We start from the raw sequence: 27,303 nt of genomic DNA on the forward strand, positions 1-27,303 counted from the left end.
TTGTGAAAAAACGTTCTGACTTCCCCCGGTGCACCTTATTAATTTTTGTTCTCTAATTTTTTTACCCCCACTATTTTCAGAATTTTTGCTCGCTGAAGACCGTATAGAGGCGTGATATCAATTTTATTCATTTTTGGGGAAGTTTTGAATGTACAGCTCTGAACTTTTGTAAATAATATTGTCCAAAAAACACTTTCTACAGTTGATTACATCAATGTAAACAATCAACCAAAAAAATTGAATAAATGATTGATACCGCTCTAATATAGGTTGTCTATGAAAGCAAATGAAACAAGAATAGGTACAAAATTGAAGACCTTATAAGTACATATAGCAGTAACGTGGAAACAGAAAATTGGAACAGGAACTTTCACAGCAATTTTTTACCATCTATATCCGCAAAAAATAGTTTCTTGTGAAAAAAATGCGTTCATCTGGTGGTCCAGGAATTTTAGAGTCCAAAAATACGTGTATTAAATTTTTTTGTTGAAAATTTGCACAAATAATCTTTATAAATTCTCAATTTTATTCTCAATTATGTTTTCAAGCAATGAATACACTAATGATAACGGAAAGGGCACTTTTTGGTATGATTAATTAATAATTTGTCAGGAAACGTTGAATCTATGTATGTTGTTACTATTGAAAACACAGAAAAAATTGGGGGGTAAAAAAAATAGCGAATGGGGGTAAACGAAATAGCGAAAGGGGGTAAAAAAAATAGCGAACTCGTTTTTTTTGCAAAAAAAAATTTTTTCTGGCGAACCTAATGAAATAAAACTTTTGGCAAACACTGAATCTTGTCAACGAATGTTTGCTGATTTCAATGCGCTTTTCAGTTTTTCTCTAGCTTCATTAGGTCAAAAGAAATTTCAAGATATGTCCTTAGGGGGGTAAAAAAATAGGGCCGTTACCCTTAAAATATTCGCTTTTAACTGAATTTCAACATGCGGAGCCGACTGAAAGTGGTTTCAAGCTGTCTGGAACCTCCAGTGACATTTTGGAAATCCCAGATTTTTGTTTAAGTTCCATAAAAGGGCACCATGTAAATTTTAGCTTTCCAATTTGACCATTAATTGAAAATTTTCAACTTTGAAAAATCTACTGCAGGCTCCAGAAATGCTCAAAACGATTCGAAACAGTTTTCAATAAATTCAGGAGGAGGGGTTAAAAATAAGGTAGGTACCTATAGGCATATATACCAAAATTTAGATATTTAGGTCAATTTGGTGAAATTTTCTTCTTCACTTTCTGAGTAAGTAGCCACTTACAAATTATTATCAAACAAACAATAAACATATACTAAAATCCCTACTTGGCTTTTAATTATTTTTTTTTGAACAAGGAAGTGGCCACATTTGGGCACTTTACTTTACAAGATTTTATATAAATGATTGTGAAAAATATGCATTAGAATTTCAAAAAGAAAAAATCGAAAATACAAAATTGCTTGAGCTTTTACATACTAAACTGTATTTCAACTGCACAGAATTTAAAAGCATAATTATGAAAATCGTAATTAGGTGTCGTAATTCTTGGTAAAGTTGAAAATTCCAGTATGTTATTTTCTGAGAACATGATTTTACTCAATATTGATAAAAATAATTAGGTACAACCAATAAAAAAATTATAAAACAAAAATGCTTCATTTTTTTTCAAAATAGGTACGTACTTTCAACAATACACACCTTGAAAGCATAGGTACGTATTATTTATGAAACCTTTCAATTTTTGTCTTAAATTTCAATGAAGCTACATGTTCAGCATCCAGTATGTGGCATACATTTGTGTTAATAATTTACTTCCAAATTATTATTAGATATCAATCATGACAAACGCAATAATTTCAAGTTTTTTTCAAAATTAATTCAATTAGGTATTTTAGTTAGGTACCTACCTACTTACTTTGTTAGAATTCACGAAAATCAAAAAAATTACCAAACCAATTATACGACATAATTTTGAGGAGCAGAGGGATAAATACAGGAGATCAAAGGAAATTCTTTCAAGTCCTGCATTTTTTCATGTGCATTTCTAGATTTTACTGGGCGTTTGTATGTAAATTACATATTAGTATGTATTTGAAAAGTTTTTTAAATCAAATACCAAATCTTGAAAAAGGTAATAGAAAGTATCACCCAGAAAGCTTCAAATACATTATGTTTCACTTCCTTGTCCATAAACTATTTTAGGTAAGTAAGTACACGTATTTATAATATGTAAAAATAAAATAAAATAAAATACAATTGTTTACAAGAGTTTGAAGTGATATGTTAAAGTTAACTAGTAACTGTAAAAAAATTTGCTTCATGTGATACTTCATGTATGTAGGCCTATGATTTCATATTGACTTCAAGTGAATCAATCAAAATAATCGTTTCATTACAAGTACCTACATATAAATCCACCAGAGAATGTGATCGCATCATTAATCAAAATCCGCAGTATCAATGTATTACTATAACGAGGTTACAAGTAGTCGAGTACGCAACCTGGACTAGGTACCAGAAATGTTTCTACAGCTGCACTACTATAGCTACATTGTACGCGTCTACCTGCGTTACCTATGGATAGGGGAGGTGAGAGAGGAATGGAGCAGTTTAGTTCTCGCAGATGAACTATCGAGCCAGTAGTATAAAAGGTTTTGGCGCAGCATCCTTAAGCATACTTACCTGGTGTGGTGGTTAACCGTGATCATTAAGGCGGTTCTGCCAGGTTGAGGCTTTTCCATTGCACTTCGGATTAGCTGAAGCCTGCGAGTATCCCAAATGTGGATACCTCGGACACGTAATTTTTGGTAGTCGGGATTGCGTCCGCGCAATCTCGGTACTTATTGATACACATAATAATAGCCTGATCAATGAGCATGATGTGATTGCATCTTGATTAGTGATAAATGAGGCGAATCTTGTTGATTGATTCACTATGAAGTTACAATATATAACTTAACTTAATGCATTTATATTAATCAACAGTTAAGTACATAATAATATTTATAGCCTATCATGTGATACGATTCTTCAAGATTTTAGCTGTAAATGACTAGGTATTTAATTGTTCATATTTTATTTAAAATAATCCCTACCTACCTTATGAGTAGGTATAAATGCTATGATAAGTTAAAATAACCAGAATCTGAAAAACATTTTCGAAATCATTTTTTCATAATTCTTCAAGATCGAAAAAATTTGATGCAAAATTTTCACAATATTCTAATAGGTCTACACTATTGTTTAAAAATTAAAAAATTAATACCTATAGAAAATTGAAAAATAATGTTACAATATGAAATGACAGATTTATTAAAATTAGTACTCCTAGGCCTAATTGTCATTTTTTGATGCAAATTCTAAATTAATTTTAATCAAATGAAATATATTGTAGGTAAAGGTGTGTTTGAGTTGCCTATTTTGTAAGCAATTTTATTCGAAAATAAATTGACGATTACCTATTTTATTTTAAAACACAAGGTAGGGCATTGAAAAAATGTAAATATGAGTCCACTATTATTCACTTTTTTAAATTTGTACCAATGTAATTAACCAATCTGAATTCGCTGTTATTCTACTCTCGCACAACTTTTATTAATTTTTTGAAAGTTATTCTTAGCTGTTTTCTATGTCGAGATGTTCTGTCTTTATATTGTCATCAAAATATTCAATTAATCCATTTTACTGCAACATTAGGTAGGTATTCTGTATAAATTTCCTGTCTGCTTGATTGTATCCTTTGGGAACTTCAAAAGCTAAAAAGTTGAGCGCAACGTAAATAATTAAGTTACTCATATTTACGATGATGCACCAAAATACCTATCTATGTACTTATTAACCTACTTAAATTCACAATTTACTTTAAATATTTGCAACACAAAGTAACTTTAAAACGCAATATACATATTTATCTACGTGCTGCTGATGCACTAACATAGTTACTTATCTGTTACTTATTACCTGCATGTTTCTATCCTTCATTAACTTCATAATAACTTAGGTACGCTGAAAATTCTAAAACCACTACGAAAAAAGGAAATTGAACGCTGGAGAACTATTAGGTACCTATAAGTCCCCAGATGTGTAATATAAAATTATTCAATCGACAACATTCTCGTATCTTATTTATGTATGTACGTTAAACATATGTAAGTACCCAAGTTATTTTACTTATGAGATGGTTTAATAAAGAAAATAGCGTACCTATGCTTCGTTGATGGATATAACTACCATAAAGGAATTACTACGTCATCAAATATTAAGGTGAAAATTTGCTTCAATATTATAAGTTCTCATATCCTCCGTTTTCGTTCATGCTTAACAAATTTAAACTAGATAGGTACCTACTTAGGTACGTATAAAGAGCTGCAAATACTTTAAAGAGCTCTTTAAAAAAGACTCGTCGAAGAGGATAACTTCTAATTATTTTTCAAGAAAACGAAAAAAACAAGACGTTTAACTCCAGTCTGATGGATAGTTTTTCATCATCAAAGCTGCCTGTGAGACATGTTAGAGAAAAGGGTAGGTAAGGGTTAAATTATGTAAAATTTTAATACGTAATATTTTCGGTGTCAAGGTCTCGTGGTAAATAAATGTTTTTCTTGTCTTGGCTAACTACGACGTTCTAAGTATAAGTAGGTAAATCTAATTAGGTGAGCTAAATACTTATTTTGATATTACGTGTTTTCGGTGTTTTTGAAAAACTGTAACTACGCGTTGAGTCGAAGCTTCCGGTTTTCCTCTTATTTCAGCGTTTATAAATCAATTTTTGGAATATAAATTTTCAAATTGATTCAACCTTTATTTTTCAAAATAACAAATCATCTTTGAATTGCGTAGTCACTTTTTTTTTTTTTTGGTGTTTATAATAATTGCAGGATTATTACACCCGTGGAAAGAACCTCTTTGCCTTCCTTCAGGTTTTATTATGAGAAAAGTTTATGATCAAGAACAAATGGAATGGGTGAAAACAAATGAGAAACTTGATACGATAAATTTGAAAGTGAAAAAGTTGGATGAGAAAGAATACCAAATTAAAAAAAAAAAATTGAAGTTGGATGCTTAGGTAAGGGTAAGTAAGTACTTACCTATCGCCTTTTTGAAGAAAAGGTGAAGAATCTTCGTGTAAATTTTTAAAATTGGTTTCTTTGTGCTGAAAAATTGATAAATTACAAGTAAAAACGGTTTTCAGCTGGAGTGGAAGCGGATGTAATTAATGAAAGCAATGACGACTTTCTCAACTTCACAAGTTGTTGTAAATTTGAGTTGTTTTTTCTCACAATTGGTAAAAAAATATTTCGCTGATTTTAAGTCCCACACGATTTTGAAAAGAATTCATTCAAATTTGGACATGATTTTGAAAGGGTTTGCCCAATTTTAAGGAGAGAGGATATAACTGTGTAATTTAGAGTAATCTTCAACTTTGATAATGGGTTTTTATAAAATATTGAGAGCATTTACGCTACCTATTTTACTTTCCCCACTAGCTTTATTTCTCAAAAGAGGAGGGGAGGGGAGAACTGAGAAGGGCGTCGACAGATTTCAAATTAATTTCAAGGTAATTTTTTTAATTCCAAAAAAACACTTATCTAATAGTGCTTATTTCATTTAAAAATAATAACTCATCAAGAAATGTTCACAAATTTATTTTTGAAGCTTCGTTCTAAATTCATCTCATTTTCCCCTCCCTTTCTTCAGCTCATAAATACAATTTTTGGAATATTTCTCGATTACCTAATTAATGGTGAATTTCTGAAAATACGAAAATTACTTTTTCTGAAATTTACTCATGATTTTTCTTTTTCTAGAGCACTTACTTTTTAAATAAAAAATATGAAAATCTGTTCCCGAAGATAAAATCATATCTCTAAATACATAAATTCCAAGTGCGAGTAACTATAGATGATGGAATTCTGTTTTGAGGATGAGGAGTCGATATTAGCTTCAGAACATCATTATCATCATTTTTTTTAAATTTAAAATCAGAAAGTACCTAAGTAAATAAATAAAATGAAACTAGATAAAATTATTTGAGAAGATGGTGGCATAAAAAAATTAAGATGAACACTTTTCAAAATGAAAACATCTGTCAAAACTTGAAAAAAATTCGGTAGCCTATCTTGTTGCAAAAAAAAGAAGTACTTTTAAATAGGTACCTAAGCACCTGAATGAAGCTTTTTCAAAATAAAAAATCAATCCTCCCTATTACAGAAAACTAAAAATTGGAAAATTAGTTACCTATTCAAAGTTGATAGAAATTTTCTGAAAAATTTGATTCTCTAAAAATTTGTCTCACTGATTCCCCTACTTCAGCAGTTCAGAGGGGAGGGGGAAAGTTTACATCTTGACAACATTGGAATGAAATTGAGTAATAAGATGCTGTATGGTTTTCAATTCCTAAAATAACTCATTTTGGAATTTTAGGATTCAAAATAAAAAAAAAAAAAAAATACGAAAAAAACGAAATTTTTGAAAATTTTACCCAAGAAAAAATTTTCATTTTGGTTAAAATGCACAAACGGATCAAATTTCAGGAGCTGAAGAATTGAAAACAAAAATAGACCAAGAAGGGAGAAAAACTCAAATGTTACCAAATGTGTTTCGATTTCACTCAGATTTTTTTGACAAGATCTACCCACCCAGTGAGTAAGAAATCCGCAATCAGTTTGGTCCCAGCCCCCTCAGGGGGTAGGTGGGGGCTTCCATTATTTTCAGATTGTCTCGAGGTACTCAACTTCAGCAGTGCATTCCTCCAAAGCTATAATACTTTTATCAAAACTGATTTCACAGTTCGAAAGGGTATTGGAATTTTGAACTTTTTAAGCATTTTGAAATTTTAACTTTGAAATTGAAAGTTTAAATTTCGAAATGGCACTGTAAGTGGGAGCTATAATTATTTAAAATTCTGAAAAAATGTCCATAGATGCACTTTTTGATGCTGTTACGAAATATCTAAGTTTCAAGATGGTATCTCTTGATGGAGGGGAAGCACCCTCACCCCCAATTTTGGGCAAAACTTTCGAAAAAAATCTGGGGCATGTGTTATATCGAATTGTATGTTTTTGGCAACGCTGAACACGAATATAACATTAGATTTTTGATTGGACTACATCCACGGCCCCCAGCACCCCCCCCACAGGGAAAATTTCAAAAAATAGGGTTTTGTTCGTGCGACACATGAAATAGTATGTTTTTGGTGACGCTGAATACAAATATGTCGTCAGATTTTCAATTGGGCTCCATCCACGGGCCTCATCCACGGCCCCAACAAATTATTTGAACTTTTATCAATTGGGGGAAGGCTCTGGAAGCCATGGGTGAGGTAAATTTGAAAAACTAAGTCTATGTTCTTGTTCAGCGATATTGAAAACATATATTTCATGTGTAACACCAGTGAAACCATTTTTTTAGGTCACCCCCCCTTGGGGAGGTGCTGGGGGCCGTAGATGGGGTCCAATCAAAAATCTGACGTGATATTCGTGTTCAGCGTCACCAAAAACATACAATTCGATATAATTATCACATGCCCCAGATTTTTTTTCGAAAGTTTTGCCCAAAATTGGGGGTGGGGGTGCTCCCCCATCCATCAAAAGATCCCATCTCGAAATTTGGATATTTCGTAGAAACATAAAAAGGTACATCTATGGACATTTTTCAGAATTTCAAATGGTAGCTTCCACTTACAGCGCCATTTTGAAATTTGAACTTTCAATTTCAAAGTCCAACTTTCAAATCAGGAATGCACTGCTGAAGTGAGTACATCGGGACAATCTGAAAATAATGGAAGCCTCCCACCCACCCCCTGAGGGAGCTGGGGCCAAACTGATTGCGGGGTTCTTACTTACTGGGGGGATAGATATTGTAAAAAAAATTCTGAGCAAAATCAAAAGACATGACTTTCAAAATCGCATTATTTTGGTCGAATTGACATGGAATGACCCTAGTAAAAATCAAAAAATCAAAAAAAAATGAATAATGCCCCTTTTCCATGGATCCCCTCAAGTTATAAGTTACCTATGTAGGATGAAAATTTTGGATTCAGAACCTATGAACTCGAATTTGCCATCTTTCTCTGTGACTCATTCAATCGATTTAGGCACATATTATTGTGCTCCTTTAAATCCAACATTTTCTTCAGTGATTATTTTTGGGAAAAAAATGTGATTAAGTAATAATATTGAAATCTGATGGAGGCTCCAAAATAGCTCGAAACCTTCACAAATGGATTCGAGAGCTCGAAAATAAGGTACAAACCAAATTTCAGTCTTCTAAATCAATTTGGCGAGATTTTGGTTTTTTCGACTTCCCTTCGGACTTTGAGTGGTTTCTAAAGCCCTCAAACTAATTAGTCACTCGACTGGCTGACGTTTGCAAATTGGAAAATAGAATCGATTTGGAACAATCTAAAAAGTTGAGATTCTTCAAAAAAAAATTGCCAAGAAATATTCAAAGTTCATCGGGGTAATTTTGGATTTCTAGCCCTAAACATTATTTAAAAATTCGACTGGGTGCTGAAAAACACAATGAAAATAGAAACTGATAAGGTATAGGTAGAGGTACCTAGCTGTGGCTATAATGTAGCTGTCTTTACAACTCAATCATGAATGAGAATGAAACTTGAAAAATATAAAATGATGTTGAATAAAAAAGCAAGTTGAAGTATTGGGAACGTATGCCTATTACTTTATTCATACGCACCTTCTGGTGCTGCAAATAAAACCCACAGTACACATGAAACCGAGAGAAAGAAGACGATCGCAATGAATACGAAAAAAAATATTAATGATTTCGCTATCAGCCGCAGAAAGGATGGTACCACAGATCCGGGACAAGTACAGGGTGCCAGGGTAATGAAAGATTTCATTATTACGCTTGCACTGCAGGGCCAGGGCGATAAACAAACCAATTACGAGCATGAAACAGCAATTATCTAAGTGCACGTTCGATTGTTCGCGGATGACTTGATAAGTGACGAAGAAGAGTACAGCTCGAGCGATGAAAGACAGGAAGATATGCGTGGTACAACGTCGTCGTCCGCGGTGGTGTCGAAGAGATCCAGCAGCGTCGATGAGTCGTTCCTTGCTCGCGATATCAATCGCTGTGTGATTAATTACATCCCTTAATACAATATTTACATCAATAAAATGTTTACAATTAACCGGATAGCTTTTTAAAACGCGCGTATATATCTGGTGGGGTAATTTACTTATACACCAACACCGCCAATATGCTTGAAATAGTGATCGCAGAAGGGTTCTTCACTTCATCCCCTTGTCATCTCAAGAGGGAGGTACCACATACGTACTGGTTATGCACGAACAATGGAGAGCGACTTTTGTATAATTTTCAACAGCGTTTTAGGGGTGGGTTTTAAAATACAATCGCCGATCACTCGCGACTACGAGGATGATTTTGCAGCTCTCTGCAAGTCCCTTTAGTATTGTCGATCTTCGGTACATAGAAGGACGTGAATGTGACTATCAATGTGCTCGATCTTTTTAGTACGTAAATGTGCGTTCGCCAAGACGTGATAATTGTGTGAATTTTTTTGTGTGTCGTGATTTATCATAAGTCAAGAATACTTCTTAGAACGATGGACTCTTTACATAACACAACCACTATAACCCCAGGTGGTAAAAAACTCTCGAAATCTTTTTTAGTCGATTCGATAATTAATGGTAAAAGTTCGAAAAATACGTCTTACGAACATTTCGCCACAGCAGCGGCTGCCGCAGGGTTACCATATTATTCTAATTTGCATAGTTATCTGTACTCGATGGGATTAGCAGCCAACACCGTCCAAAGATATCCGACCAGTTACCTGTCTTTAAGTAATTTTACAACTTTACCCCAAAATACACCCATGATCGATATGATGTACCCTTTAAACGGAGGAGTCGTTCCGGGAGGAAATTTCAACCCGAGACCTTACTCGCCTAGACCGGCCAAGTGTAGACCAATTAAACCAATTCCTACTTGCAGGACGCCTCATCAAAGAGATGTCAAATCGCCGACGACGTGTCGTAAACGATCTTATAGCAGTAGAGATGATCATCGTGATATTTTAATTAATGGTGAGTACGATGTTACTTTTTACCAAGTGTTTGAGTTGTCGATTTTTTTCTGGCAGTTGATGCAAGGTTTCAGGGTCATGGGTTTAGATGCGATCATATGACTCTTGTGATGTCCTTTTCCCTCTTCAGCAGAACTTTTGGAATGATTGGTTTTTTAAAAAATGGCTCTTCAAAAAAGTACCTTATTTTTACTGGCTGGAATCTTAGCAATATGTCCGAAAAAATAACTTCAAAGTTTGAGAAATAAAATCATGTAATTTGAAAATTTGCAAAAATGGCACCATGCATCCATATAAAACAAAATGCACCGTTTTAGGCCTATTTATTTATTTATTTATTTTTTTTTGTTGTTGAAATCTGCGATAATCGACCTATTAAATTGATGAAAAATGGTCGGAATGAGAAGCCCACTTTTCGAACAAAATTCCATCCAAACATAAAAATTTTAAAATTTGAATGAAAATGAAAGAGAAATATATGAACTCTTGGAAATATTTTCTTCGTTTTTTTCAACGATTTTTTTTTTAAATGCCATTTATCAAAAAATCGCTAAAAAATTCAATTTTTTTTTCAAATTGAAAAATTAGGAAAAAACAGAAATTCCTGAAAACAGGTAAAATAAAATCAGCAAATAGAAATAAATTTTAAAAAAATGAAATTGAACAAATTATGAATATTTAGGATAATTGAAATCTCTGAACACAAAATCGAAAACTGATGAGAAAGTAGTAGAAAATTTCGAACTGAAACTGAAATTGAAAATTCAGAACATCGGAACAAAACGATCGAAAACTTTGAAAATGAAATAAAAATTGAATACGAGTATTTAAGAATTTTCATTACAAAAGACGTAGCCCTACAAACAATTTTGAAAATTTTTCGTACATTGAGAGCAAGTTTTTTTTTTTTTTGATTTTTTGGATCATTAATGATTGATTGAGCTGACGACGTTACCCTATTCCTCCACCCCTTCTCACCATCTTGTTTCTCTGGTAGATTTATTGAATTAAAAAAAAAAAAATGAGTTAGAGAAAGACCATGTCCTTGGGTTTTATCTCGCTCTCTCGTTTTTTATCTCACAAATTCATTAAAAACTTCAATAATTTTCAAAGAATGCATTTTTTCAATTTTCCGGATCGTCCATAACTTATGATGAAAAACGCACATATCCTTCACTTCACTCCATCTGTCTATCATTCTAAATTTTCAATTTTTATCAAACTCCTCCCCCCCACCCCTCTTGAATATGATGCATACAAAAGATTTCTAGTTTAAAAATTGCTAGGACTTTTTTTCTCAAATATGGGACAATTTTTGAATTTTTTTCAAAATTTTTCGACTCTGATCAAAATTAATCTTGGCGTGGATATAGAAAAGATGAAAAAAAATTCGCCATTTTCCATGACAGAGAAAAATTGAAAGATTATAATCCACTGAAGATTTTACTGTATATGGGATTTTTAATTTCGGGTATTTATAATTCGGGATTTTGGCATTCGGGATCATAAAAACAGCACAAAAGTCATTCGGGATACTTAATTGATTCGGGGAAATGTACTGGAATCCGAGATCAAATACTGAAAATAAAATCAAGAATTGGAAATAAAACTGTAAAAAATGAAGCAATAAATAAAATAAAAAACCAAAGTTGAAATAAAAACAAATTGTGATTGAGAACAGAGAACTGATCATGCAAACGTTGCAAATGAAACATAAAATAAGCATAATAAAATTGAAAATTCCGAAAGCATAATCAAAAACTTGAAATAAAATTCAAGACAGCAAAAATTCGGAACACTTCTTTAGTTATGTAAATCAAAAAACTTGAAAATTTGAAATGTAAAATGAAAAAAAAATTATAGGTTATGCAAAATTAGTATAAATTCTTAGAATATTGATTCTATGACGTTTTCTCTAACGCATTTTCTCTAATGACAAATTTTTCTAATGTCATTTTTTCGAAAACTGTATTCACTAATGATAAATTTCCTATCGTCCACTTTCTCTAACACAGTTTCTACTCTCTAAATGTGAAGCAGTCAGATTTCACTGCAGTCACGACATTTCGCCTTCTTAAAAGCAGTAGTTTTTTTACTGCAAAACAGTGAAAAATCTACTGAATTGGTCAGTAAAAAATCATTTTGACTGACCAATTCAGTATATTTTCTATGTACTGTTTTGCAGTAAAAAACTACTGATTTTAAGAATGCAAAATGTTGTGACTGCTAAGCGGTGAAATTTGACTGCTTCAAATTTAGAGAGTACAACACAATTTCTTCTATAAAAGACAAAATGCAATATAATTTTGTATCGCCTAAGCAGAGAGCAATTTTGATTTTTTAAACATGTTTTTCAACTCTGAGGACCTTTACACAAGGGAATCAATATTACGAACAGGGACGGAAGGAGATTGTTTTCGAAAATGTGAATGGAGGGTATTCACTATTCAGAAAATATGTTTTGACCAGAAAATGAAAAATTTTCAAAAAATTTTTACAAATCTGAATTTTATATTTTTTTAAGTAGGTACCTTACCTACATTTATTTATTGTGTTTTTTTTGGTGGGGGAGGGGAGAGGGTGTTTGTGATTAAGATTATTATACACACACTCACAGAGAAGGTTTTTGATTTGGTTTATCAAGTTGATATTTTGGGATTTTAAAAGGATGGTATGTTATTTTTCGCAGATTTGGAGACCTCTGCGAGAGACCAAGGGAGGGTTTTTTTTTTTTGAAAAAAGAAATTATATTCAGAAATATCCGGACACAAGAATGGTAAATTTTCATGCTTTAAGATATGTTTTAGAGAAATTGATGTTTCAGATTTAGAGAAAAAAATGATGTTAGCAAAATGTTTAGTAGAAAATAACTATGTGTTTTAGAGAAATTTAAATTGGGGTTAGATAAATTTTCTATTAGAAAAAATTGTTTTAGAGAAAATGTGTCAGAGTCTTAGAGAAAACGTCGAAGTAGATACCGTTTTGATGTTAATTAAGTATTTATTTTTAAATAAAATTAGAACTTTTGCTATTTTTAATTGTTTTAAAGAAGCAATCACTTTAAATTTTGGATCAGAATCTTGGTTTTATTAAAACCAAAAGTTAATTAACTCGGGTAGAAAGCTGAAATTCACATTATAATCTATTTTTAATCTTTCAAATCGATTGACAGTCTCGTTTCAAAGCGTTCTGCAGCCTACAGTAAATTTTTTGATTTTGTGATTTTGAAAAAATTTTCGTGAGAGTTAAAAATGAAGTATCTAGAACCTAAATTTAAAAATTTTTTCCAACAACCATTTTTTTTAAAATTGCTTTTGATAGTGTCACTGTAAAAAGCTAAAAGTCGAATGGATAGAAACTAAATTTCAACCTTCCAAATTGATTTGAAAATTGAAAAAAAAAAAAAAAAAACATCGTAAAAGGAAATTAATTTGAATTCATACTCGGTGAATTTCATTTCGACTGGGAACTAAAAAATTCACTTGAAGCTTCAAAATGGCTCGAAACTATCCATATCAATCGATTCGGGATATCAATAATAAACCAATTAATTTCATCGCTCTACTTCAAAAATCAGGTATCCATGTAGTATGTATCTATAAGTACGTACCTACCTAAGTATTTTCTATCCACGTTTGCATATTTTTTCCCAAGTATTTAAACCCACATCCCTGACATTACTGTATATATATTTCCATACTTATTCTCGCTCTTCCAAGAATGCATTATTTTTTTGGTGTGCAAATATACCCACAGTTACCTTTAAAATACCTTCGTACGATTCATCTACACAATAGAAATGAGTACAAGGGCGAAGAGATAATAAATGTTAAAGCATCGTTTTCGCCCTTTTCCTTTTTCTGGATTTATTATGATATAATATCTTTTTGCATACAAGTTGATGATAAAATCGTAAGTAAACAGAATTGAATTAGGTATACGAAGGAGAAATAAAATAAAATAACCCACAAGGTAAAACACTGTAGTACCTACTACCTAGTGGATACCATAGAGATACCAAACCCTAAAAATTTACAGCATGCAGTGTAGGTACTCGTATATGTAAGGGCAACAATGATTACATTTGCTCTATTTAAATAGGTGGTAAACGTATCCGCGAGCGGGTATTTTTCCATTTATATTTCAACTAGATCCTAACCTCATACTTTCTGAACCATTACACTCGTATATACTTTACAACACATTCGAGTAGGAAGTACATAAGTATATGTTAAATGCGTCAGCGCGTCCTTCACCTGATGCAACTTTGGATAATACAAGATGAGGTTCACCTTACCTATAGAGATATGTATTACCCTTACATTCTTATAAAGTTTACGTAGGTATCTACGTGTGTATTTCAGTTAGAGCATCGTAATGCGCCCTCCTTAAGTGAAAATAACTCGACATGGTAATATTCGAAGTTTTCGTCTTTTTTGTCATAATTTTCAGCATTATACATAGCACTAGATACTCTATTAGCAGCAACACAGTCATTATTCTCTTCACTGTTTACATTTTAAAACTAAGTAGGTACTTACTTGATGAAATGTGGAAAATTTCTCTTCGTGTCTTCGAATTTATAATGTAAATTATTAATTGATGGAACCTGTCAAATTGTCGGGCTAACTTTTGTTTCACTGCCTAAATCTTTTGGCTCCACTGATGAGAAAATATCTTTCAAATGCCTACCTGTTAATTGAAACGAAATTCGTCTAATTTTGACTGAGAATTTACAATGGTTGGTAGGTATTATCGTGAATCGTAAAAATTTGATTTTTCAGATTGTTGTTCAATTTAACAGACCAACACTTGTAAAAATTGAAATAAATTGCAATGATTTTCATTATTTTAGAATTCGATTATTTCAGCCAAACATTCAAACGTCCTCCAGACAATATTTTCTTAGCCTCGCTTTCCCTTCTATCAACTTTATAAAAGGCTAGATACCCAATGTATGGTATGTAGAAATTAAAGTTGAATTTTGAGATTTTTTTGCAATTTATTTAGAGAACGAAAAAAATGAACTCTTGCATCTTTGTATATACTGCAAATTTCCTAAATCTGAAGAAATCATTTATGAAAAAAAAAAAACTGAAAATTAATATGGAATTATTTTATGGCACTAATTCGACGATTCACAAATTAAAAAATAGAAAATTGTTCCATTTGAAAATACAAATGATAAATGAGCCAATTTGTTATTCGATTTTTTTTTAGAAATTTTATGACGACTGCAATCCTAATTTTCTCACGAGTGGATATTCCTCCAGAAAATGTTTCGAAACATTTTTAAAATTTGAAAAAATTATTTTTTTAAATAGCTTAGTTGGGTGTGGTTTTAATAACTGATGATGATTGTTTGTTGAAATGGATAGAACGAATTCAATTTTTTTACAGTATAGTTAAATCACCAAAAGTGGTCAATTTTGAATTTTCAAAAACTCTCCAAAAATTGGAAAATCCATTTGGGCAGTTGAATGTTGGTTATTGGGGTTTTAGATCATGCTATTTCCAAAAATCGTGTTCAAATCGGAGGCTAATATACCTCAGTGAGTTCCCTGTAAGCAAATTACTTGGGCCTTAGTTGAAATTCATAGACTGTGAAAACCCATCTTACGTATACATAAAATAAGAATTTTGATTCAAAATTCTAAAAAATTGGAATCTTGAGAAAAAATGGTAAAAGTCGATTTTCCCTCTCTCTTCTACCTTCAAGATGAATTTCATTTCACAATTTTTAAAAGATGCAGCTAACTTTCATCATCAAAAATCAGTTCCTTCAATTTCTAGAACACTATGAATTTTCAAAAGCTTTTATCATTGCTTCACTTGAGCTTATTTGTTTCCATTTTTGACTCTTAAAATCTATAGAAAACTATTTGAGAAAATAAGAAAACCAAAAAAATCAATTTTGCGCACCTTCCATCTCAAATGATTAATTTTTCAAAAATTTTACCAGCTCATTTGAATTCTAATGTTGAAATTTTAATACGTTTTTATTGGTAGAAAAATCTATTTGAGAAATTCCAGAAATCGAGCTAAATTAATTAGGCTACCTAAGTACCTCCAAATTCCTCAGTTTTGGCAAAAATCATATTTTTTCAAAATTATAAATTGATTGACATTTTTTCAATTTTGAGTTTGGTGGTTTTTTCTACTCTCCAAAAAAAAAAGTCAAAGCATTTTTGGAAATCTCAAACAGTCACGACTTTTATGACGAGAGGCTTAAAGCATATCCAAGCCCAAATATCAATTTTTTATGAAAGTTTAAGGTTTTAAAACTTGACATACTTTTTGCCTTGAAAGGAACCCAACAGTATATTTTTGTACTCATACAGCACAAAAAATCATCAATTGAAATTTTGTCAAGTCTCATCCCATCTCTTCTTTCTTGCGTAAAAGTGAAAATTACCTATTTTTCAAATTTGTCGACTCAATAATTATTGTCTACAATCCAAAGTTTTCTTTTACGTCATCATTTGCTGAAAAATGTTACAAAGTGACCTCGATGAAAAACTCCAATTTTTATTTTCGTATCGTTTTATTTTACGACAGTTCCATTTCTTAAAAATTAATTCTCCAGACACAGTGTGAAGGCCAGCTATTCTTGTTATACATATTTTCAAAGTCTCACACAAGAGCATCATCCTGGGTGTCGTTAAGTTGGAAAAATTATCTTTATTTTAGCCCTTAAAACCGAAAAAGATGTCTATCTATATAGGTATATACTTAGCTAAACAGGTAGATATTATTACCTGGTACATTTTATTCTTATATTTTGGCCTGAAAAGAATAAATAAAATAAGCCACAAGGTACATAATATTTTTATACGACACATGTTACAATACAGTTGTTTGCAAAAATCTTTAATTTTCTACCTTTTTACTTATACCTATGCAAACGGGCCAAAGCAGCTGGTTAAAATTAACCCCTTAATTCTACACTTACAAAGTTCCTCCTTTTAGGTACCAACACATATATCTAGACTCATATGAATATTAGCCAATAAAGCAGTTTCCCCCTTTATTAAAAATAATAATAATAAAACCTCGGTTTAATTTACGAAGGCTTGTTTTTTTCATTTGAATACCTATCTACCCGGAGTTATATCTCGATTAAAATATATTATACAAATCGTTACTCACGTATCACGTTGATAGACACAATGCACATTATAATAGAAAAAAATGAGTTGAAAAACGACAGAAAGGCAAACTACACGAGTACAATTACATAGAGAGGAGGAGCAGCCAGATTGAAAAATTTTCAAATCGACCAATCTCGACATCGTACACGAGATAGAAAAGGGTTAGGTAATTGAAGATGGGAAGGGTTGAAAATACATACAAGGATCCGGTATGTTTTATTAGATAATCACTGGGTGCTGAGGAAAAGAAAAACAGGTTATATTATTTGTGTATGTAATGTATCTATTCTATATAATACGCAATGTAATATTATACAGTAAAAAAAGGGTTGAGATAACTAATCGCGTACCATCAACCCTTTTCAATTCGCCATTTTGTATGGGACTGCGATTATTGGTAATTGTGATCTTTTGTACGAGTAGTTTTTTTTGAATTGATGAGCTATTCTACCCCCTCCCTCACTTTCCCATTCAATTTTCGAGTTGAAAAAAATTACGAATGATTAAAATTTAATTTCTATTAGATAAAAGAATATCAAAATTTCAATTTGAAAAAAAAATCAAAATTATCCCAATCCTTTTCCATAAAAAAGTATGCATTTTTCAATAGCATTTTGAGAAAAAAATTGAATCATAATGATATTCAAATCCATCCTTGGAAAAAAAAATCAAAAAAAGAACAGACGATGACAAATTTTACGTCATATTTTGAGGTTATACGAAAGGTCACAGTCACGTATAATTTTGAATAAAAGCACAGCAAAAAGTTATCATCATCGCATTTAATAAAATTTCTTAATACTTAATTCGATCCTTTTAACGATGAGCGTTGACAACAATAACGAAACGACGTCTAACGGTGAAAAGTATATCCTACAAGTAAGTAACCATAAAGAAGGTGATAAAGAGCGGTGAGTCGAAGTCGAGAGAGAAGCAGGCAGAATAAAAAGAATTATCAAAGTTCAACTAGCTGGTATGGTTGTTTGTTTTTCTTTTTCTCAACTCAACGTTGTGAAGAATGGAGGCTGTAAAAAAATAATTTCGTTAAAACGTCGCTTGTTTGGAAAGTTTTGTGGAGCGTAGCCGACATTGTTGAGATTTTAGGTACTTCGTTACTTTGTTGTGTTGCGGTGGTGCTATATTTGCTGTCGAGGGGGCCAAAGCTCGAGGTTATTTTCATCGGTGAATAGTGAAGGTGTTGGAGTAAAGGTATATACCGTTGAATTACTTTTAAAGACGCAGGCCGACCGACGTATATTTTGGTAGGTAATAAAAATACTTAAGGAGAGATGAACTGGCAGAGTTCTCTTTTTTCATTTACCTATATAAAGGAAAGAGAATGAAGGTGGGAGATAATCCGAAACGGTGAAGATGGTGAAATGGAAATGAGGAAGTTGAAATAGGTATAGTATAAGTTACGATACATTGGAGGATTTTTATCTAGTTGCTACATAAATTGGCAGTTTATGTGGATGTAAAATGTGCCTATAGATTTTTTTTTTCAAGGTTAATGTGTTTTGAGGTGTGAATGCATTTCGAGTAATGAATGGAGCAAAGACTACAGAAGTAAGATAGGATAGTGCCAATATTTTTGGCTCATTGTCACGTTCGTTGACTGTGAGTTGTTGTCTGGGAATTTTACTTTTGAAATAAGGTTACATACCTTTTCATACCAAAAAGATTGGAGAGAAAAAATATGTTTCTAAACCATTAGGAAAAAATTAATCAAAGGAATTTTTCCATAACTTTTCCATCCATACCTACTTACTTCGGATTCACAAAGAAAAAGTTTATGAAATTTGCGTAAATTTTTCCTTAACTTGTTTATTATGATGGAATTCAAGGTTGAAGCCAACGCCTTCTCGTTTTGAAAATTTTCATATCCACAAAGCGAATGTAAAAGTGGTTAAATTTTATAAGCCTTAAATTTCAAATTTTTCGGATTATTTGTTGAGAAGATTCTTTCAATTTTCATCTACTTACTTATACCCACGTAGGTATTTATAAGAAATGGAAATATCTGTTTTGGGAGAATTCGACCATCAGATACCTACCAAAATAGGTACCTACCATATCTTACATGCCTGTGATGATTGAAATTATAGGTATTCATACTTTTTTTCTAAACGTTGCCTTCTTTTACCTCAAGAACGTCTGTAAAATTTTACAAAATGTGGAATTTTTCGACTTCAAGGAGAACTTTCAACCTACTAAGCAGAGCGTGGAATTCGCAATGTTTCGATATAACCAGGGTGTGGGGAAAGGAACTCAGCGTTCTCGATGTTTCTAAATTTAATGTGTTTTTTCAAGACGTATTTTAAAGAGACGTAATGCAGGAAAATTTTCAAGGACTGTGCTTTTTTTATTGTTAAGATGAAAATGTAACGAAAGAATTAAGAAAGATTAAGAGGATATTTCTAATTTTCGAAGAAAAAAAAATCCATTGACACTTTTTTTGGATTTAGGAAAAATTATATCCCATGAATATTGAATATTTTAAAAAATTTTACACTACAGAATTTTTAATAAAAAAAAAATAAATAAAAAAAATAATAATGCACTCAAAATTCATTGTTTCTCAGAAAAGTATTCTGTATGAAATTTCAAACTCTTTCTGCTCAACGAGAATTGAATGATTTTTATAGACTCACAAGGTGACTTATATGTGTTCTGGAGTTTCATTTTCTATGTTTCCACCTATCAAAGTTTCTTATGAACAAACAATTTTCTATGTTTTGCTTTTCCAAAGCCCAAAAAATGTAACGCCAGAAACCTTTTCACCACATTTTTTAAATAAAAAGACAAAATAGTGAAACGAATAACTTTTTACGAGAAATTTTAGATTTTGGCGATAGAAACCCTTCGTTCAAATGACCTTTTTTTTTTACGATGAATCCTCCCCCCCCCCCCAGTTTTTAAGAGTGTAAATAAAACAAAAATGAAATGGAAAAACAACCGAAAAAAATTTCAAAGTTTCAAATTCTACTTAGTTTTTATCAAAAATGGGTTGTAAATCAGAAGAATTCTGTTGCATAAATTCAGAGTTTTTGATTTAGAAAAATGTGATACATATTATTTTTTACTTTTTTTGTCAACTGTGAGTGTGGGGAGAGTATTCCTGACATCTCTCAATTTTCAGATGAGGAGCAATCAAGTATTTAGAATTCAGGGACTACTTTCAAAAATGAGAAAAAGTCATTTTATGAACTCGAAGAGCAGAAAACAAATCTCAAAATGTTCATAGCTCAAGTGAAGTCGAAGAAATTCACGTCAGCTTTTTACGATGTTTAAAATTGACACAGGTCATTGCAAAAAGAATAAAAATTGAGATATCTACATAATTTGATTTGCTGAATTCAAATCTGGCGAAGGAAAAAATTCAGTTCCAGAAGTCCTATGCACCATGGTGCATAGGACTTCTGGAACTGCAGTATTTTTCACCCAATACTGACTTTAAGTACGTAGGTACTTTTTTTAATGGTTCAGTTGCAACCCAACATGTGAAAAATTTTGTTTGAAAATTATTTGCAAAAAAACTTTTATTGGGTCATAATTAATGATAAAATGGTGGCCATTTTTTAAATTTCCAAATCAATTTTGGAGGCCAACAAATCTAAGGGGTATCTTTTGAACTGGCACTCTTCGATTTGAACAAAACCAAGCTGACTAGAAAGATCATGTTTTAAAGATTCCACAACCATAATTTCAGATCATATGTATACATAATTCATTCTCGGATGTTTGGTGATTTTTAAAAATTTTGGAAATCAAAAAAAAAAACTAAACTATTTTTAAAGGTGATTATCAAACTTTTTCATGAAGCATAATAATTTTTTCAGCAAAATTAACCAATGTTGATCATTTCTTCAATGCAAGGTCCAGACATTATCAATTTTAAAACATTCTGGAGCCTCTAGAATTTTTTTAATTTTTACCAGAAATTTCAAATCGCTCTGAAGATGTCAATAAAAATGAAGTTTGGAGCTTATAATTTTGATCAGTGCCTATTGAAAACTCCCTCCCCCCACCATTATGGGTGATTAATTTGAAATTATTACTGGAGTGCTTTTTTTGAAGATGAATTTTTGATCAATTGGCCAGAAAAAGTGAAAAATGACCAAATTTTTAATTAAAGTACCTACGTAACAAGTGGTCTTTTGGTTGAAATGTCATAATAAGCACCGACTAAAATAAGTTACCTATGTATTATTGATGCTAAAGTTAATTTTAGACCCTTTCAGAATTATTTTGAAATTTCTGGAGAAATTTGAAAACTCGCTGGAGGTTCTGATAAAATAATATTGTGTCGTAGATATCTGATTAATATACGTACGTATATTAGATACCTACTCAGAATTACCTACTAGAATAAGCAGGTAATAATTGACGGAAATGCACTTATGTAATTGTATTAAAGCTAACACTTACCTCGGCTATGGGTTTTACAGTACACTACCGAACACAATAAATTATCATAAGACAAGTTCGTGTCAACGAATATATTTGTCAATAAAGACACCACTTAAAACCGACTCGGAGCACTTGAAGGGTTCAATACAACGATTACTCGGGGGGAATAACGTTAACACTAATTATCGATAAATTAAAACTATACAAAACACTTTTAACCTAGGGCCGGAGCTCTAAAGATTTAAGGACATTTAACTTGGTACCTCGTATACTCGCGAATTCGAACTACGAGCTGGTCCAGTTGCCAAAGAAGCTGGAAGGCTCATTTGGCACCTTGACCACTCATTGTTACCAACCACATCACCGAACGGTGCTGGAAGGGTTAATTTACCTGTTTTACACATATACGTGTTACCATTAAGGCATATCTGTCTAACAGTTCCAAAAGAATAAAATTGTGATCATTCTCGTCATGGATGATCACGTGGACAAACCAGAAGATGTCTTACTGTAAAAATCACTCATTCTATAACTCGTTTGAAAATCCTATTTTTCTCACTTTTTCTGGAATTAATCCTGCAATAATTATAAACATTCAAAAAAACAAAAACAAAAAAAAAACAATTTGGTCAAAAATTGGGTGAAACAATTCAACTGACACTCCTGGAATTTCTCAGTAACCACTTGAAGTGATCGAGAGGGTGCCCAATAAGAATTAATCAACATTATAAGCTCCAAAGTTCAGTTTCGACTCCTCCAGAGCGACTTGTAGATACTTATAATTTCAGAAAATTGAAAAATTGCTGGAGGCTTCAGAATGCTCCAAAACTAATGGTTGCTCATATGTGGGAGTTTTGAAAAAAATAAATAGGTACCTAATTTATATTGGTTCATACTTTTTTTTCAAAAAATAGGTATATATTTCATAAAAAAGTTTAAAAATCGCATTCGAAACAACTTTTTTGATTTTTTTCTCAATTTAAAAATTTGCCAAAAAAATCCTAAAGTGAACTTTTGAATCTAAAATTTTGGTTATAGGGACTTTGCAACGTGCTTTTTCGATTTAGTTTGCTTTTGATCAAATTGGAAATTGCCAGTTCAAAAGGTTCTCTTGCATGAATCATTTCAAAAACATGAAACATGAATTTAAAAATGGAGGTAGGAATTTGTACTAGGTTATTATTATCTAGTTATCATCAATTTTATCTCCAATTCGAAGGCATCATTTTCTCAAAAAATGCCCAAAATTCAGCAGAGGTTCTTTTAGCACTATAAATACACTGAATGCCAGAAAAAAATATCTTCATCTCCCCATTAGAAAGTTACGAATTAGACCTTTACAAAACTTCTAAAGTCAACATGATTGCATCTAAAGCCCTCATCTCTTCATCATCTCAAAATTACTATCCTCGCAATTAGAATAAAAATCAAAAAAAAAAAACCACATCCACTAAAATTCTCTTCAAATTTTCAGATACCAACGCTGCCGAATTATCATCATCATCATCACCACCACCACCACCACAACAACAACCACCATCATCATCAACACCTATCTCAGCACCTCAATTATTCCTACCAACTGCTCCTTGCAGTCCTACCAAACCACCTAGTCCTTCCGGCTCGCTAAACGGATCCTCTTCTTCACTGTTAGACGTCTCTTCATTGGAGCCCCAAAGTTCAAAACGAATCCGAACAGCGTTCACAAGCACGCAGCTTTTAGAGCTCGAACGTGAATTCTCCAGCAGCATGTACCTGTCCAGATTACGACGTATTGAAATAGCCACCCATCTAAGGCTTTCGGAGAAACAGGTGAAAATTTGGTTCCAAAATCGACGAGTCAAGTACAAAAAGGAGGAAACCAATACGACCTCGTCCCCTCTACATTCAGGCTGCTGTTCAGCTTCTTCGAATAAAACAACTTGTTGCTGCAGTCTACGTACGTGTTCGACATCGAATAGGAAAAATCACAGTAAAAATTCACTAGATGGTACAACCAGTTGTGAAATATCGTGCAGTGATGAAGAAAGTAACCACGAGCAAGATTTTCGAAACGTTGGTTTATGCTCGTAGAACAGTGAAACAAATATCTTGTAAGATGTTAAAATGAGAAAAAAAATATCCATATCTAGGTTACAAAACCCAAGGCACAGGAACCCACACAACAACGTGAAACATTTCATTGGTTGTAGTAAACTCGAATATACACACGTAGGTAATTCAAAACGTGGTCGGAAAAATCAACGAGAAAAACAATTGAATTTTCCTATCTATGATGCTCTCTACGGTGGCGAATTAATTGGAAATTTGGCGTAAATTCGATTTGGGCCCTGGGTATATATACGACGAGTTGACGCGACGCCGACGCCGCTGCCGGGTCAAATTATAAAAAAATTAATTGGCTTTCTTTTTGCTCGCCTTCGTAAGTAAATCTAATGGGATTTTGGTCGGTACGTCGAGCCAGCAGTAGGTCGCTGTCGGATGTGTGTTTTTGACGCGTCTCGTTTCAAAGAACACAAAACCAACATAACGAAGTCGGTGTTGGCAACAGGCGAGAAAAACCAACGAAAAATCCGCACCAGGGTTATTTTTTACCCCGAGTGGTAAATTTTCTCTAGCGGATGAAATTTTACCGAAATTTAATTCGAATAAGCGACCAAAAACAAAGACGAATTACGTCTCTTTGAAAGTTTAAGCGTGAAAAACATTACCATTCAGCAATATTGCTGCGTTGCTGAGTCAGTACGAAGCAACAGCGACTTTTATCGATGCATTTTTTTTTTTTTAAGTCTTAGAAAAAAAAGAAGGTATTAATCCGAGTACTTTTTTTGTCTTTCGTTTAATTAAATTTGCAAATTTGAAAAGATATCCTTGCTCTGAATTCGCTTTCCTGGCTTTTATTTCGAGATCGAAAAATTAAATCGTTTTTCAATTTCATCGGGGGTTCTTTTTTTTTTTTTTTTGTTTTGAGAACGAGTTCGAGGTAGCTAAAAAATCACTACCTAGCAAGCTTACCAAGAGTGGAGGAAAAGTGGAAGGGTTGTTTGCTTTTTTCAATTAAAAAAGAAACCAACGAACAATTTTTTACGATGATTTTCTAAAGCAGAAGTTGTCGTGACTCGAGATACGTATGAAAAAACTTTACATCCTCCCTTCTGCTTTCCTTGTCTACTAATCTAGCCACCCACCTGTATATTTAGAATACCGACGACGTATTTTGTTTTCGAGTTGTAATTAAAACACCGTCAAGTCGTCGCATAAAAAATTACCTCGTGAATTTTATACATCTGCAATTTTAATTCGAATCTCTTGTCGCATACTTATACTTTTGCTTGATGTAAAATTAAATACCATCGAGAAAAGAAACTAACAGACAAAAGATTCGAGACTGGAAACGGGATTAAATATGGTATAACTTTTGCTTCGCGAGTCGAATTATTTATACTTATTTCTATTATTACGAAAAAACATAGGTACCTACTGAAAATGTCGCAATCGTTGGAAAAAATTCTTATACATCTCGTAAAACTTACTTATTTGTAATGATTTGAAGTTCTCAGCATTCGGTGACCGAGATATCGAAACAATAATAACTTGCATTTAATCGTCTTATAGATAGATAGAGACATTTTCAAGATCCACGGTTATTTTTGATTCTTTACTTTACTTCACCAGCTGCAATATTTAATTGAAATTTTTCATCTTTGTTTTGAAATTCGTTCCGATGTAATACGACTGAGAACTTAAAACTTTGTAAGTCGTAAAACAATATTTTACCTGTAGCCTAAGTATAAAAGTACATAATTATATACCTACAAACCCAACTGCCAAAGTCGTGAGCAATGAACATACTTCCATTTACTGTAAGCTGGTTGTGAAATTGAAGCTTAAGGCTTAATATTAAGCGAAATGAACCTATACTTACCTACTCAAACGTAAATGTTATCTTCCAAACAAAGTACCTAATCGCCAACAATCTATTGTTGCAATGTAGGAATTTTTATATTAGTTTTTCAATTTATTGTGTCGATATGTTTATTTTGATGAACGTTTCACTTTTCATATGAAAAAATTGTATAAAATTATTGTGTGTAGATGTACATATTGTAAGGTGTAAAATACCTGATGGGTACTTATCCAAAATATATAATTGTTGTTTTTGTTTTTCAAAATTATCATTTATTATTACTGAAAGCGAAGCTGTACCTAATGGAAATTTGAAAAATCAGAGTTCTAACCCCCCTCCCCCAACTCCATCTCATCAGATCACCCATCACAATCGAAATCCAAAATTGAAAAATTGTTCAGTGAAGAACAACGTAAATTTGGGTCAATTTTTTCCAAACAAACAAGTAGGTACCTACAAAGATGAAACGAAACAATTAAAAACAAAATAAAAGTAACTTACTTATAATTTTTTGCATGATCGATCGATCATTATGAAATCGAAAATCGAAATGAATCGTTTTTTGGGATTCGATTGATCGAATTTCCCTTGTGGTCATTTTTCGATCCGAAAGTAAATTTTTATGAATCCATTTTCGATGTAGATTAATGTTTGATAGGAAAGTAAGGTATTTTTTCAGTCTAGAACTGATTCTTAATTTTGAACATAATTGATCACATTCTGAATCCAAAATGGTACAAAATCGATTTTCAAATATCGATTGATCGATTGTCAATTATGATCAATTTTTGATTGAAAAAATGATAAGTTTATTTTTTAGAATGAAATTTTCATTTCAAAAATCGATTTGGTGGAATTGAAAATCGAAAATAAATCGACTTTTGATCGATTTTTCGATCATTATAAGTTTTTGATCGGAAAGTCGATTTTTGAAGCCAAAATTGAATAACGAATACTTATTAATTTTCGAGAATTACGAATAAGACGGAATCGAAAATCAAAATTGAGTCGATTTTAGATCATTTATAATGATCAATTTTTCATCAGTTAGATTTGAAGCTTAAATTGAATCTCAATTTTCGAAAATTCATCGTAGGTAAGTACAATATATTATGGAATAATCGAAAATCGCGAATAAATCAATTTTTTGGAATTATTCAATGAATCGATTTTCAATCTTGATTAATGTTTGATCGGGAAGTCTATTTTTTGGTCTAAAACTGATTCCTCATTTTGAACATAATTATTCACATTTTGAATCGGAAATCGCAAATGTAACTAAATCGATTTTTTAAGTTCGATTGATCGATTTTCGAACATGATCAATTTTTAATTGAAAAAAATAAGAAAATTACTTTTTAGAATGAAATCGTAGGTATCTTCATTTAAATACTCGATTCGGTGGAATTGAAAATCGGAAATAAATCGACTTTTGATCGATTTTCGATTATGATCAGTTTTGATCAGGAAGTCAATCTTTTAGGCTAAAATTGACGAATCGAAAATCGAAATGAAGTCGATTTTTGGGGTTCGATTAATCTATCTCAGATCATGTTATATTCAATTTTTCATCTGTTAGATCATATTTGAGACTTGAATTGAATCTTAATTTTCGACAATTCGTCACAAGTAGGTATTATGGAATAATCGAAAATCGCGAATAAATTAATTTTTGGGATTCGAAGTTCGATTGATCGATTTTCGATAATAATCAATTTTTGATTGAAAAAATGAGAATTTTATTTTTTAGAATGAAATCGTATCTTGATTTCA

The 27,303-nt window shown here is 32.0% G+C and overlaps 1 protein-coding gene and 1 non-coding gene across 2 annotated transcripts; both read left to right on the plus strand.

The window, feature by feature from the left end:
* Positions 1–2,664: 2,664 nt before the first annotated feature.
* Positions 2,665–2,828, plus strand: LOC135849560 (U1 spliceosomal RNA). The gene has a single exon (XR_010559576.1). It is a non-coding gene; the product is annotated as a U1 spliceosomal RNA (small nuclear RNA).
* A 6,384-nt stretch (positions 2,829–9,212) lies between these two features.
* Positions 9,213–25,970, plus strand: LOC135848282 (homeobox protein Hox-A4-like). The gene is made up of 2 exons (XM_065368161.1): positions 9,213–10,063; positions 23,098–25,970. Exons 1-2 carry the CDS (start codon positions 9,583–9,585, stop codon positions 23,694–23,696), a joined length of 1,080 nt encoding a protein of 359 aa, XP_065224233.1. The 5' UTR covers positions 9,213–9,582; the 3' UTR covers positions 23,697–25,970.
* The last annotated feature ends 1,333 nt before the right edge of the window (positions 25,971–27,303 follow it).

This window comes from Planococcus citri, chromosome 5 (assembly GCF_950023065.1).
Source record: "Planococcus citri chromosome 5, ihPlaCitr1.1, whole genome shotgun sequence".
In the NCBI taxonomy this organism is placed as follows: Eukaryota; Metazoa; Arthropoda; class Insecta; order Hemiptera; family Pseudococcidae; genus Planococcus; species Planococcus citri.